Source organism: Neopelma chrysocephalum, unplaced genomic scaffold (assembly GCF_003984885.1).
Source record: "Neopelma chrysocephalum unplaced genomic scaffold, ASM398488v2 Primary Assembly neopelma1_96814, whole genome shotgun sequence".
Lineage (NCBI taxonomy): Eukaryota > Metazoa > Chordata > Aves > Passeriformes > Pipridae > Neopelma > Neopelma chrysocephalum.
The window spans coordinates 1,118,256-1,134,049 of NW_020925458.1; the positions used below are offsets into that span (position 1 = coordinate 1,118,256).

Sequence of the window (15,794 nt, forward strand, 5' to 3'; positions counted from 1 at the left end):
TAGTGTTCCAAGTCTTAATGCAGATTTCTAAAACTATGCCAAAAAAAGGTATGGTACCTTTAAAAATGACATTTAAACAATGATTTTGATATTATCTGTCTATTACTGTTATTATTTTAATAATAATTTTTACACTGTCTTATCTTCAAAACAATTATTTTGTAAACACAAGGTGGAATATAAAAGTATATACTCTGTACATAGTGTTCCAATTTTAGATTTTCTAAAGAAATAAAAAATTTGCCTATGTTTTCCACAAAACATTTCTAGTTTTGACTTTGACATAACCAGACCCCTAGAGAAACAAAAAACCACCAACCCTGCTAAAATATACGTTTTTAATTTGATTTCTGAGGGACAGTCTCTACCATCATATTCTACATTAAGACTGCAAACTCAATTTAAATTTCTTCTGCAAAACAATAAAGGAATTTGAATTTACATAGTAAGTAAAGCTGAGAAGGAAAAAAGTAGTAAGATGAATAGAAACCAGTCAACATGGCAAAAAATACAAAATGCAAACCCACAAATATCAACAGAAAAAAAAACATTTTAGGAAAGACTAACAACTTAAAAATTAATTTTATTATTTATATAATAAGTTTAAAATTAACTTTGGGCCTTTTTCCTCTATTTTAACATTACACATCACTGTAAAGAAACTTATCACTATATTTGGAGATCATGTTTTTTCCCAAATATCTTTTAGCTTTGTTTATGGAAATTCTTAACTGTAAGACTTGCAGAGTAAGAATAAAGTAAAAGGCAGATGAACAAGCCATTTCTGTGTACTTCAAATTAAGGCAATGTTTTCAATTTTTCCCAGGTCATCATAAGGATCTTTAAGATTCTTATGTAAATAAATTCATAATAAACTCTCTAGTCAGAACAAATGAAAAAACATCCAGAAATAACTTAGATATATTATTTAGGTGTGCTGTTTGTTCCTTCTCTTCCTCTTCACATGCCCCAAAATTAGTATAGGATACACAGATCTTACTTTGCAGACAACTTTATTTAAAATGGTAAAAGCCAGCTACTTTAGAATTAATTGAACCTTAGCTTGACATTTACACTACAACCCGCAGAACAGTCAAATGTGTTAACTTGTCTTAACACAGGTGTAGAGCATAGGAAACAGGTAACACTCTGCTATATACCATAAAGACATTTAATCTGACAAAATAAAGCCATGGGAGGTGTAGTAGAAGATTACAAGCAACTAAGATGGGAAGATTAAGAGCAAAAAGTAGTAATAAAATAAAACAAACATTTAGAGGCAGGCTAAGCATGCAGAACAAGCAAGAGAGAGTGTATGTGAAGAAGAGACAACTTACATGGCTGTTGAGAAGAGAGCTTCTGTGAGTGGACAGACCATCAGACTTTTGCAGTGTCTCAATCGCCATTTCAATCTGATAATAGATGTCATTAAAAAAAGGACTCAAGACGGGATAGTAAAAAAGCCTGATCAGAGAAGTTTTGACAGACTGCTAACAGATCAATAGAAATGCCTGCTTTATTCCTGGCTAGGGCATATATTCTACTAAAAGGCCTCATTCCAGAGTCCCAGTGAAGACAAACCTCTTCAAGGAGGTCAGAAAGTCATTTTGCTCACATATATACTGCAGGATCATAGCCTCAATGTCCATTTTACCTTCCAAGCTACTCAGAATGAGCTCAAAGGAGTAGAACTATTGGTGAGCTGCATTGAAACAAAAATAACCCTGACTGAACAAAAATATCATTAATAAAGTAAAAATAAAAATTAAAAAAAAAAACCTAAATAATTTTAAGAAAGGCCTCCATATGTGTTCCCTTCAATTAGATCAGGAAGAGACATGCAGAGTTTGCAATAGGAATTGAATTAGAAACAGAACTTTAACTCTCTGAAATCACAGAATCAAATCCCAATCCAAAGTAATTCAATAGGTTTTACACCATTAACTTCACTGGGACAGGACATCAACCCTTACTGCTGCCAGCACCCTCTGAATATTCCCAGCTGTCAAAGTAAATGGAAAGTCAGGAGTTACACAGACTGCAGGATCCAGCCTTTGGAAAAGCAGATTTGTTCACAATAATTTTGTTTTTAAAAGGAAAAGAAAACACAGTACAACTAAAACACAAAATATAATTTCTTGAAATGCAAATGTACAAATATTCTCACACCCATTCCCTTTCTCTTCTTTTTTAGTAACAATAGATATTTTGATTTTTATCAGTTTGGTAACAACAACATTAAAGAAAAAAATAAGAACCTAAGTGTAATTTAACTGGGGGCTAGAAGAGCAAAAACAACAATGAAAATGACAGTGACAATGTGATGCACAGTAAGAAAAGGCATACAGTTAATTAGCTACATTAAATGGCCAAAGTGAAAGCAATGGAAACCACCATTATACTTTTCAAAAACAATTATAATTCTCTGTGTAGATATTTTTAATGAACTCTCTCTACCCTCCTTCAAATATCACAATATCCTTCAAATTTTAGTGAAATAATTTATCCCCATTGCCTGAACTCTCTGTATAGCAAGAAATTAACTGAAAAATACTATAGTTGGTATTTGAATTTACCATACATATAAAATTAGCTTCTTTTTTTACAGGGCAACTGAAAAGTATTTTATCGTAATAATGTGAGGAGTCTTTTCTTTTAACTGTTTAATATTAGCTTTGCAAGTTTTTTTTTTTAAAGTACATTATTAAAAATACACAGTTATTATGAAGAAAACATACTCTTACTTGGCAATAATGCTTTTTCTTTAAATAGTCTGACTTCTTCACTGACTTGCTTCAATAGAAACTACTATGAGGTCAAAGTATTCAATCACACAGGAAAGATCAAATTTTAAAAGCATGACACATAATAAAAACTACAAGCTGAAAAGATCATCATAGTAAGGTCAACTTGCTATGTGCTGTAGCCACAGAATTTCCCTTCCTAACATAATCCTAAAATACAACAATGAAGACCATACAGACATTCAAACCCTAAATCTGAATTTTAGGTTACTTGTTCCACAATTCTCAATCCACAGCAGTACTGTACACCGAGGTTACACTGCCTGATGCTCATTCCCACTACTGCACAACTCTCATTTTGTTGCTGCAACTTCTGGTCCTGTTTGTTCAGAGAACCAGTCTGTTAAACAGAAGTAACTGCACTTAAAAAGTAAAGTGGCATTACAGACAACATTCTTTCCTCACTGCCATATTGATTCCATGGGTTTTGGTGCTAATCTTCCATCTTTTTGATGGTTTTTTTTGTCATTTGAGAAATTTTTGTTGCTGGAATTTCTTTAGTAGATTTCACCAGTATGGCCATTGAAGACAATGAATCTCTGTTTACTTTTACTGCATAATGTAAGCCAAGCAGTACTGGTTACCACTAAACATGTTAATTACTGTAATATATGTGATCTACATTTAAAATGAGTCTTCATCATATTCTAGTAGGACAAGCTTCAAGAGAAATTGTTCTCACTACCAATTATTTTTTTCACCATTGCTAGTCTAAATTTTGATAAAATGAACTTTAACCTTTATCTGACAGATACATATCTCTTTAATGACAGAAACCTTCTTCCTAGGTAGGTTATACAATCGCTTCTTAACTATTTTTGAGCATATAATATGATTGAAGACAGATTTTCTAGACACTAAATCATTCACTTGTCCTTTCTGAAAACTTGCAGCTACCTCTTGGTTTACTTTATTGGTGCCCTGCTGGGCTCAATTCTAGGGCCAGTTCTGTTCATACTTTTATCAATGATCTGAACACAGGAGTTGAATGCACCATTAGTAAGTTTGCTGACGAGACCAAACTGTAAGGTGCTGTTGACTCTCCTGCTGGACAAGAGTTCTTGCAGAGGGGTCTGAATAGAGTGGACCACTGGGCAATCAGCAATGACATGAAAGCGACAGGTCGAAATGGATTCTGCATCTGGGATTGAGAAGGGCGACACACAAGTCTAAACTGGGACAGGTTTGTCTGGAGAGCAACCTTCAAGAGAGGGCTTTGGGGTCCTGATCAGAAGCAGGTCCTGTAGCAGCAGCAGTGTGTCCTGGCAGCAACAGATAGTCTGCAGGTACCTAAGGCATGCATACTGACTATTTAATATAGCATGTTCTCTAGAGATTACAAAAGAATATATTGAGTCAATCTAGAGAGAAAATGCACACCTAACAGTCACAGACTGGAGGAACAAAAAATGCTTGGAGTTAAGTCAGATTACCTTCTCCTTCTCAAATTTTCAAACGAAACATTGATGCCCAGGTCCCAAAGGACCAGGTCTGAAGGGACCTTGACATGATTGAGGTCGGCTGATGCAAACCTCATGAAGTTCAACAAAGGTCCTACACCTGGATTATGGCAGTCCCAGGCAACACTTACAGGTTGGGCAGAGAAGTGACTGAGAGCAGCCCTGCAGAGAAAGACTTGGAAGAGTGACAGTTGACAATAAAACTCAACATGAATCATCCACTGCACTCACAGCCCAGAAAGCGAACGAAATCCTGGGCTGCATCAAAAGGAGCATGGCCAACAGGCCAAAGGAGGTGATTCTGCCCCTCTCCTCTGCTCTCGTGAGACCTCACCTGGAGTGCCGTGTCCAGGTCTGTGGCCCCCACAACAAAAAGGGCACAGCATTGTTGAAGGAGGGCCATGAAGTTGGTAAAAGGACTAGAATGCCTCCCCTATGAAGACAGGCTGAGAAGGTTGGGGCTGTTCAACCTGGAGAAGGTTGCATGGAGACCTCATAGCAACCTTCCAGTGTCTGAAGGCAGTCTACAGGGAAGCTGGAGAGGGGCTCTTCATCAGGAACTGCAGTGATAGGACAAGGAGTAATGGGTAAAAATTTAAAGAGGGGAAATTTAGGCTAGATATTAGCAAAAAATTCATTACTGTGAGGGTGGTGAGACAGTGGAACAGGTTGCCCAGGGAGGATGTGGTTGTCCCAACCTTGGCAGTGTTCAAGGCCAGGTTAGATAAGGCCTTGAGCAACCTGGTCTAGTGCAAGGTGTCCCTGCACATGGCAGGGAGGGTTGGGACTAGATGACCAGTAAGGTCTTTTTCAACCCTTAAAATTCTATGATTCTGTGTTTACTTTCTTTTCTGTAAGTTCTCAAACATAGGGTCAAACTGATCAATTTACTATTTCTCCCCAGGATCATCAAGTTATTTGTAGACTTCATATCCATTATACATATCTTTAAACATATTCTAAACTTTTTTACTTTGTGGTCATTGCCCCCATGTTTGGAAAATAAAACAAAAAGATCGCTTTTCAAGTTTATCGTAACAACTTTTAGAATATATACATTCCACCTAACACTGAAAAACACTTATAAACACATCAGAGTTATGCCAGAAAATCAAAATAGAGAAACTAAAAAGAAAGTTCAATTCAGATTCCTATTAAAAGTAAATTTGAAAACGTTTATGGCATGACAGCCTTAGACAAAGGTAGAGTGGTCATATTAGAACAAGTGTGTATTTAATAAGAAACAAAAAAAACCCTAGTCCTTTAGAAACATGATGCATCTATGCCACTGATAATCAGATTGTTATGAGAAGATCATGGCAAGTCTTCTGGCATCCAGCTTATTATGTATTTTTAAATAAAAATAATTAGCAGAAATTCTTCTTATGGATTCAAAGACACCTATTTTTAATATCTTATTAACATCTTATTAAAAATTGTGTTTCTTAAAATCTTTTTAATTTGGTAACTGGAATGCTACATTGGAATAAACTGAGTTTCCAACAACCAAAGTACTAGAATAAATATTAAACTGCCAAAACTGGAAACAACCTATAGTTGTTAGAGGGGTTTCACGCAGAAAACACACTAAAAGCCAATGAAGCCAGCCTGTATCATAAAAGAAGCAAGGAGCATAGGCAGATAAAGCCAGAATGCAGTGAGGGTAGGTGAGGCTGACCTTAGCAGGGTCATTCCCCCTTTCCTCCACATTCCTTGTCTTGTGAAAAGGGCACAGTCTCAATGCAAGACTTTACAGTGGAGCAGCAAGGCACTCAAAGGGAGAAAAATATAAGTTATTTTGGGGACATTGCTACACTGAAACCTCTGCAAGAGAGAGGCAGAAGCGATGATGAAGATCCACAGCTCTGAAGTAGAAACCATAAGAAGAGTAAAAGCCTTGAATACAGAGGTGTATAAAGGCCCATGATCTATGGGCTATCTTTTTTTTTTCCCCACAAAAGATGTCACTGTGCTCAGTTGAAGAAATCGTAAGTAAACAACTCACGTGAATAACATGTCAGACCAAATGATCTAATAATCCCTTTAGTATAAAAATCTGTGCATCTTTGATTTCATCAGAAATGTTTTGTTTTATGCTAAGATGGATCCCGCTAAATGAAAATTACCAGAAAAGTTCTTTCTACCAAGAAAGAGATCAGTAAATAAAATCTCATCTCAAACTGTTTTCCAAATGATAACTCCTCTGCCTTTAATGGAACATTTAAACATTTGTTAGTTTTTCTGAAAATAATTATAATACTTCCACTAAAATGGTATTATCAGGATATGATATTTCCACTTGGCCTTCTTACTTCTTGTTGTTGTTGTTCTCTCTCCAATAATTACAACACATTTTTGGCAGGTACCGTTCTTCTTTTAAAGCTAACAGCAACTTTTGTACACTGTGCTTACTACCAGAACTAATAATTTGTGGTGATACATTACATCAATATTAATGTTGCTCTTATTTTCATGCACATTTAGATTTGCACTGAAATATGATGAATTTCTGTAACAGCACGACTGGAGACCTCCTATAGTTGGCGACAACTGAGGAATGACAACTGTAAATTGAAGAACAGTTGTAAAGCTCACTTGAAAACAAGACTAATAGATGGGAGCCTCTCACTGACTGACAAGCATAACAACACATTTATTGCTAGAAACTGTATGAATTTTTTAACCTTGTGATATTATGAAATATGTTGATTAGATCACCCTGTTTCATCACAAGAACACTCTTCAGATGTTTACATATGGGGAAAAAAATTGGAAGGTGATTTATATTTCATTATTAACATGGCAATCCAATTTTCTGGAGAGTCTCTTAAATGTAGCTGCTCCTTCTTTAATGAGAGCTGCCAGTAAACCAGATGACTCTTTCGTCCAGCTTTCAACATGCAAATTCATTTCAAATAGACATCCAGCTAGGGTAAATCAGTTCTTGTTCAATGCAATGACAGTCTAGTCATGACCAATCCACATATACTCATATGAAAATGATCACTTTGGAAAGCTGTTTATCTACTCAGCATCTTATACAGAAGGTCTTGTAATCTAAAGTCCTTTTTCTAGTGAAAAAGTCCTTTCTGGCAGGTAGTTTAGAAGTAGTTTATTAGGCCAGCAAAGAATATAATAGGAAGAAGCAATGAAATCAATGGAAACGAAAAAAGAAAAAGCTAGCAAATATTCTTCACATATGCTAACGTAAACCACTACTGTATATATGTTGGAATAGTTTTAATAGTGCACAAGTCCTGATATTTTAGCTATAAAAACAGTGCTACTGCCTGTCCTAGCTTAAGCAGGACAGTTTCCTGTTGAAATGTTAAATGACAAAAATTAAAATTAATTAAATACCACAACCAAAATATCAGCTCTTTATTAAACCTGAAGGAGAACTCAGAATTACATTAAACCATAACGAAAATAAAGTGAAAATAAACTTAAGGTAAAAAGTCTCTGAGTATCTTTTACTGAATTCTGCATAAACCAAACAGCATACCTGGTGAAAAGTAAATTAGAATTTTAATTTAATTTATCTAAAAGACAGTTAATAAAATTGACTTGTTTTATACATTTGACTTTTAACCTGAAACTGTTTTGTTTCTTTCTTTCTTTTAACTTATCAGAAAGAGATAATATCAATTATACAATTAATTTGCTTGTTACAGAATGTAATGGTTTGATCAGTGAGGGTGATAAACGACAAAACAAATGAAGTTACCAGCTGAAAAGAGTAAACAGAACTAGTACCTCTATAGCAAAATAAAGAGAACTTGTGATGACCACATGTATTAATAAATAAATTCTCATTAATTTCTATATCCTTTTTTTCCATATGAAAATTTTCCAAACTAATTCAAAATTTGGAAATTTTTTCTGCATATTATGCTAGCAAATCAGTCTGGACAGAGGTTATTTTGATGATTCCAATAAATTCTCTATACGAGAATGAAAAAAGTTATGATGGTAAAGACCAAATGAGGATCACAAGTGAAACAAGCTCTACCTATCTAAAGTGCAATCCAATTAAAATATTACATAGCTCTATTTTACATAGTTTGATTATGCCCCCTAGTAAAATTACAACAGACTTGGTGCTTTAAAGTAAGTTTCAACTGAAGCTTTAGTGTTTCAATTAAGTCTTGGATATTTCAGCTGAAACATATACACCGAACCTAAGATAGTAAAATTTAAAATCACTTTATGTCCCACTTCCTTAGGAAGAAATGTACTTCTAATATACTCCAACGTATCATACCTTCAGAATATTATACAGAATAAATACCATCCTAAAAAAACAGAAGAAACTATTTTAGTGTCAAAATGCAATTTAATAATTGTCATTTAATTAGAAGTATTTTTTTCTATTCTTAAAAATGAGTTGATAGAACAGTACAGAACTTATCTTAAGAAACTAAACCAGGCTGTTTTATTGACCCATCAAGCAAGAAAAAGATGTTGCTGAAGTCACGAACTTTAGATTTTGTTCAGTGTTGGCAAATTTTCTAATTTTGGCAAAAAAATCAAAACAGTTTCTAATTTGCAAAATATAGCATTGAGTTTTGATATTCAAGTCATTCTAGGATTTCCAATTTCAAAGTAAATCTACTACCCTTCACTTTTGTTTACTGAATACATTTAAGCCTCACTTGTTTTCACATTCAGTTAAGCATCTGAAATCTGAAAGAGGAATTATGCTTCTTTCAGAAACTCTGTTCCTCTACTAAAGTCATGTAAAATACAGGCAAATGTTAATATACATTCTTTTTTTGTAATTCAAATATAAAATTCTTTGTTGCTAGCTGAAAGCTCCCACTATGTTTTAGTGGGATACTATACTACTCATGAATTCATTTTTACAATTCTTGTTCTGAGAAAATAATACTGCATAGGTTTTTGGATGAAATAATAATTTCTTCCATGGTACAGGAACTTTGTCTATATCAATCACCTTAAGAATCAAAATAGAGAGAATTTATCAGATCATCTAAATTATCCAATGCTATTAGATTGGTTACTAAAAATAAGGTCCCGTAATTTCATTGTCTTTTTGAATACTGGTGAATCTATATTATTAATGATGTTTTATCTCCTTTCTATATTATTCAACTCTTGCTACCCTATGTTTCACAATTCTCTTCCCCATTACTTCCAAATCTCTAAATCCAGACCAGAATACCCAGAAGGATGAGGTAAAAGTACTCATTAGGGCTGTGCAGCAAAGTTAGACACAGTATAAACACGTTTTCCTAACCGAAATATGAGCTGATTGAGTAAGCTCTTTAGGGAAGGATCTGTGCTTATGTTTACATATCTGCAATATTATCTACCATAGTTATAACAGAATGCACCTTCCCATAGCACTGTCAGCCATTTTCACAATGAGCTTCTAATCTGGAACAGACTTTGGAGACATACCATAGATAAGTAAATAAAGTATTAAAATGTAGTATCTCAGAATTCTGAACAACTGGAAATATTTTGAAATAAGCTACCAAAACTATACTAATATCAGGCAAACAAACTGAAAAAACACAGGGAAGTTACAGATACTGATCTGTAGCTTACATTATTTAACACGTACATCTAACGTAGTTATCCTCAACAACACTGTATTTTTCCTATGTTTTCAGAAAAACTAAAAATGTTAAAATTTAAGGTATGAAATGTAAATATTTGCAAGCTATCAAGGGAAAGGTATGTCTTTAAGTTTTCATAGTATTCTTACGTCTGTATCTTAAACATATATAGCGCTTTTTTTACAAAAAGTACTATGTAGTACTTATTCTGACAACATAATACTGCTATACATTTTGTCACAAAAACTGTGTCAGTCTGCAAGAATATCTGAGTGACTAAGAAACTAGTCTCAAAGATTTTGCATCAGTCTGAAATACTTACTGTCGCTGGGGAGGCCCGTGTAGTGTGAGTCACTGTATGACCAGAATTTTCCATTGAATTCCCAATCAGATAGGTCCCTCCTGAGCTGCTAATGAGTTGTCCTCCTGTTACGCCCATCTGAATCCCTCCAGTGCCCACCATGCTATGAGACGAGACCACTGTTGTCACCTGTGCAGAACTTCCTTGAGTATCAAAATAATTTCCCCCAGTGTTTTGAGTGTACATCTGGGTTTCTGTGTAAGGGTAAGTTGTTGATCGGCTTCAAGAAAAGAAAACAAAAGCAAAATAGATTATTTGTATTTCATTTAGATGAAGGAAATGTTATAATTCTAGAAATATATTTACAATAGCTAAAACCAAATCAAGTAAGATTGGCAAACAAGCCCTGCCTCCTCAGAGAATAACATTTAATCAAGTCAAAGCATTAAATAATCAATTCAGTGTCAATATCAAACCAAGTATCCACCAAACATTATAGAAAAACTGTCAGTCTTACATGAAGAGAGAAAGGAAGTACAATAAAAATTGAAGATGGGCAGACAGAGCTCATCCAATTTATAAGCAATTTATAAAGCTCCATCTGTATCAAATTTTTTAAAATCTGACAATAAAACTTTGATTTTCAGTCAGATGTTATATATTTTAAATAATGTGCAGGTTGGAAAATTACAAACGATTCATACAAATGTCAGCTAACAGAGTCCAATGTTCAAGAATCCTATGTTATCTATTGTTTTTAAATTTATTGAAACTCTTGAATGAAGCTTGAAACTCTGAGTGTTTTGGGAAATCCACTTATCTTTAAAGGGCAGATCAAAATTGGACACGAATTCACGTTGTGATAAAAAACTGTATTTAAGAAATAAAACCAAAACAGAACTATGACTTGTAAAAAGGTCAAAAACATGAAAGAAGTTAAAATTATACAACAGTAACATTTTTAAAATCACTTTCAAGTGTGAAACATTTATGCCTAATTAACCAGTTTACCCTAACAAACTATTCAGCTACTGAAAGCTTCTATCATGTTTCATGTTCTTATTTACTTATCTTGAATCATTACTCTTCATGTTATAATCTATTTATAATTTTAGAATGTGGATTTGTTCCCATGTATTAAATTTGATCTTTAAATCACTGTATTTCATAATTTTTAAGTAAATATCGTTCATTATTTCAAAGACTGAGCTTTGTATCTTGGCAAGCATGACAACAGGTAAAAAACAGTCTGTTTACCCAATCATTAATTTTCTTATTTAAGCACAAAAATCTGTAACATTTCTTGCAATCCACAGGCAATACTATTTTGAAATTCAAAGTTCTCCATTAACACAGAGTTGCATATGCTGAGGTGCACTTAGTCCATGTAAATGAATTTCAAAAGTATTAAGATTCAGAGAAAACAATCTCTGCCTAAGTCTCCAATTTGGTTAGTACAACCAAACAAACACAAAGTCATGCAACATCACGCAACTAAACAAGTTAAAAACCCACCAAAACAAACAAAAAAAAACAACCAAACAACAAAGCCCCAGATACTTTTGTCCAGAAACACAAGAGGTGGAAGCAGCACCCATGTTTCATGCAGTAAGCTGGTGATTAATACACTTATCCAGGAACCTGAAGTCAGGCTTTTCTTCCCCTTTATCTGTACAATGTCTAGTTTTTTATCAATATATAGTAAAGGTCAAGGCAATTTGCTGGTTTTTGTTGGTTTGTTTTGTTCTGTTTTTTTTTTTTTAATTATGAAAGCCTACATAAGATGAATTAATTGATAAACAACAAAACCAGAGATGATGATTTCTTCTTTACCTTCAGAAAACCATTACTTTTAAATATCTGAAGAATGTATAGCACCTTATCAACAACCAAAGTCAGAACTTCTGCTGTATTAATTATGGGCACAACAGTTTCTCCTTTCCTCTTCGGAGACTTTCAAAAACTCCAAAACTTTGGTTTTAGAATCCAAAATGTTTCATAACCCTTATACTACATTTTTCACTCTCATCCCTCTTTAAGCTTAAGTATTTCAAAAGCCTCAAGATCTTTCAAAAGCTGCAAGAAACTTAAGTTATTCTAAAAGAAATTCCTTGCAGTGTGCTGAAAGCAAAGCAAAATAGTTCTTTTAGGGACTAATGCTCAAATAGACATTTGCTCTATCACCCTTTCTTCTGGAGATTAAAATCAGTTGACCTTTGCATTGCAATAATCTATGTATGCATATAGGTGCTGTGGAGGTCCTGATTTATCTGTTCTCTCAAGTCAAGGTATCACAGTGATACCTTGTGATAACATAGTGATGCTGTTTATCTGAAAACCAGAGATAAGAATCACTGAATTGTTAAGGTTGGAAAAAAACATCAAGTCCAACCATTAACCGAACACTGCCATGTTCACCCCTAAGTCATGTCCGCACGTGCATCTAGATGTTTTGTGAACACTTCCAGGGATGGTCTCTGCCACTTCCCCAGACTGCCTGTGCTTGATCACTCCTGGCAGTGAAGAAGTTTTTCCTATTATCCAACCTAATCTCCCCAGGTGCACCCTGAGGTCATTTATCTTGTAATATGCACAATAACCACTACCAGACCGGATGCTGTATCTGTTTTTACACAAGGAGAACAGTGCCATGCAGCAGAGGACAAATTTAGGGAAATGCTGTGATGCAGGCTCAGGGGAACTAGTTCATGGAAATGATCACTGAGTGACTGAACACTGTAATTTCTCCCAAAATAGGAAAGAAAAACTTCATATCAGTTGTCAGTAAGGAAGGGAATGAAAGTTTAAGACCATTGTTGACAGCAAAAATAGACATGGCTAGAGGAAATACACTGTACAAAAGATGTCAGGAGAACAAATGTGATTTACAAAAGTGGAATTGAATCTTTGAAGCAATGAAAACCCTAGAGAGTGTTCCAAATTTCAAAGAAAATTAAGTCATGGACTTGGTGTGGCATAGGGAGAGTAAATGAAATGTTTGTTTGCTTTTGCCTTGTTTAGGCATACCTGCATATCATACATAAGGCATACCTGTATATTACACATATAATCTATAAAGCTGTGTGTCACGCATAGTCTCTAAATAAGGATTCATTGTAACACAGCACCTATTTCTACTTATAGTGGTACTGTGTATCAATGGATCAGTGTATCAGTGGGATACATCAATGGGCCACACTCCAAAATAAACACACTCTTCCCTTTGTTCCAACAACCAGCAGGTTCTTCTAGAAGAGCAAGTTCTAGATTTGGTGATGATTTAGCAAACCTTTCACAGCTGAGATCAACTGGATCATTAAAAGTGAGATAAAACCATTATTATTACATGCAATAATAATTGCAACTTAGCGAAGAACCATTTAAATTACCCAAAACATAAACCACTTTATGTGGGATTTAAAAATGCAGCTTGATGAGATGACATTTTGAAAGCAGTTTAGAGAAATTATGTTTTTAGAAAGCAGACTTGAAAGTTTTAAGGCCCTTGCCCATGGTAACATGACTCTTTAAAATTGTAGCAAAGAGGAAAATATGGTGTTATATCCTTTAGACAGACTTGAGGAATAACTCCAAATAAGGAAGTGATCTTCTACTTCTCCACAGCACTTGTAGCACAAATATGTAATACCTCCTCAAATAGCCTGACACATATAATAGTCAATTCTTTCGCATTCCAAAGACAGTAAAAGCATTCTCTCCTTCAACAGCAGCATATAAAGATCATACAGGGACTAACCCCAGTGTAACTAAAGTCATCTTGTTCTTTATGAGAAAACATGGATGATATACTCTTGCTTGAGATACAAGGTAAGCAACAGAACCTAACAGTTCTTCCTATTGAAACACTGTGAAATCCGATGTTTACTAGAATGTGGCATTAGAAAAATCATCAGTTACAAATAAATCTAAAGTCTAAGTAGTTAGGCTGCAGAATCCTGGTTTCCAGAAGGCTTTGCAAATTAGATCATGTTTACCCTGAGAGCAAGTGACACAGACAGTGCACGAATTTAGAACAGGTATCTGATGTAAAGATCCCACACCAGCAAGAGTTGGACCAGGATTGCAAAGTACAAGAATTCCAGGCATTACCTATTATTCCTTATTGCTTGTTTATGTACATTTCATAATGACTTACAAAATATAATGCCATAAAGTAAAACAGATGGAGTTGTGGTATAAAGTTAAGAAAACTATTTTTTTTGCACATGCAAACAAAAATAACTAATTTCTACATTCAGTAAGCCCCAGCATTACCACACAAATTAAGTGCAATGTCTTGCATTAGATTATGGACACTAATACAGTGTTACTGAGCCTAACTTTACAAACACTTTTGTCTCTTCAAAGACACTGACATTCTGAAGAAAGGAGACAATAAAAGCAATGACACGGAGAGAGTAAACTTGTTGTCCTCCCTTAGTTTTCAGTGTGTACGTGCACACATGGGAAATGATTTATTCCCAACTGAATCTATGACTTGAGTATACGTTAATATCAAGAACCTGATCTACTGACTACTATGAATCAGTGTTCAAGCCATCCCATCATGTCTCAGCGATTTACATTGGCTGATCATGGTGCCAAATTTTTTTCAAATTATATTCCAGTAACTTCCATGTCTTGCAAAACAATTAATTACAAAATTCTTATCACAAGCTGCAGGCGCCAGCTTGGAAAATTCAAGTGTGCTAAAATGCACACCCAATTTTTTACTTGAAGACTGTACTGGGTCCGGCTGAGATGAATACCTTTCCCCACAGCAGCCTTTACAGTGCTGTGCACTGCACTGGTAGCTAGAAAGGTGCTGATAACACACCAGTGTTTTGGCTACTGTTGAGCAGTGCTGGCACAGCATCAGCGCTGTCTCTCAACATTCATCCCCCTGCCCAGGTCGAGGGCATGATGCTGGAAGAGGAAAAAACCAGGCCACCTGACCCGAACTTACCAAATGGATATTCCATACCATATGACATCAGCTCAGATATAAAAGCTAAGGAACGGAGGAGGAGGTTGGGGGGCATTCATTGTTTCCAATGGCTGCCTATTAAGAAACCATTACGTGTGCTGACGTCCTGCTTCCTGGGATGTGACTGGACATTGCTGCTAATGGGAAGTAGAGAATAAACCTTGTAATTTTCGTCTTGATTTTTGTGTGTGCAAACTTTCCCTTTTGCTTTAGTAAACTGCTGTATCTCAACCTACGAGTTGTTTTCCATCTCATTCTCTCTCCCCTGTCTGGTTGGGAAGGAGAGAGATAGAGCAGCTTGGTGTCCAGCCAAGGTCAACCCACCACAAAGACACAGACCTTTTATACTGCAACTTGAAATACCAATATCCCTTCAGAGTGTCTGTACAAGAACAGAATCCTAATTCAAACAAGAAAACCACTCTTTACTTTGTTTTTCTGTAATTCTAATTCAAACAAACAAGTAACTTAATAATTATTATCTTACTCAGCAACTAACAGCCTCAGAATTACTCCTATGGGTTTTGGTATGGTTTACTTACACAGCTTAGCAGTTAGGTATGCAAATATTTTTTTTCACTGTCATCTCTGTGAGTTTTTTATGGTACTTAATAACCTAAAGTATTATTTCCTGGGATAGAAATATGATAAACTCTG

The 15,794-nt window shown here is 35.0% G+C and overlaps 1 protein-coding gene across 2 annotated transcripts in view; it reads right to left on the reverse strand.

Moving 5' to 3' along the window:
• RFX3 (regulatory factor X3) overlaps nt 1-15,794 on the reverse strand; it is a 105,651-nt gene that overhangs the window by 26,826 nt on the left and 63,031 nt on the right. Inside the window, exons 4-5 of one of the 2 annotated variants that reach the window (XM_027709576.1) lie at nt 10,172-10,430; nt 1,338-1,412 (exon numbers count right to left, since the gene is read on the reverse strand). In XM_027709576.1, the coding sequence (XP_027565377.1) occupies nt 1,338-1,412; nt 10,172-10,430 (334 nt within the window). The remainder of the gene's footprint in view (nt 1-1,337; nt 1,413-10,171; nt 10,431-15,794) is intronic. The other variant, XM_027709577.1, reaches the window with a different exon arrangement.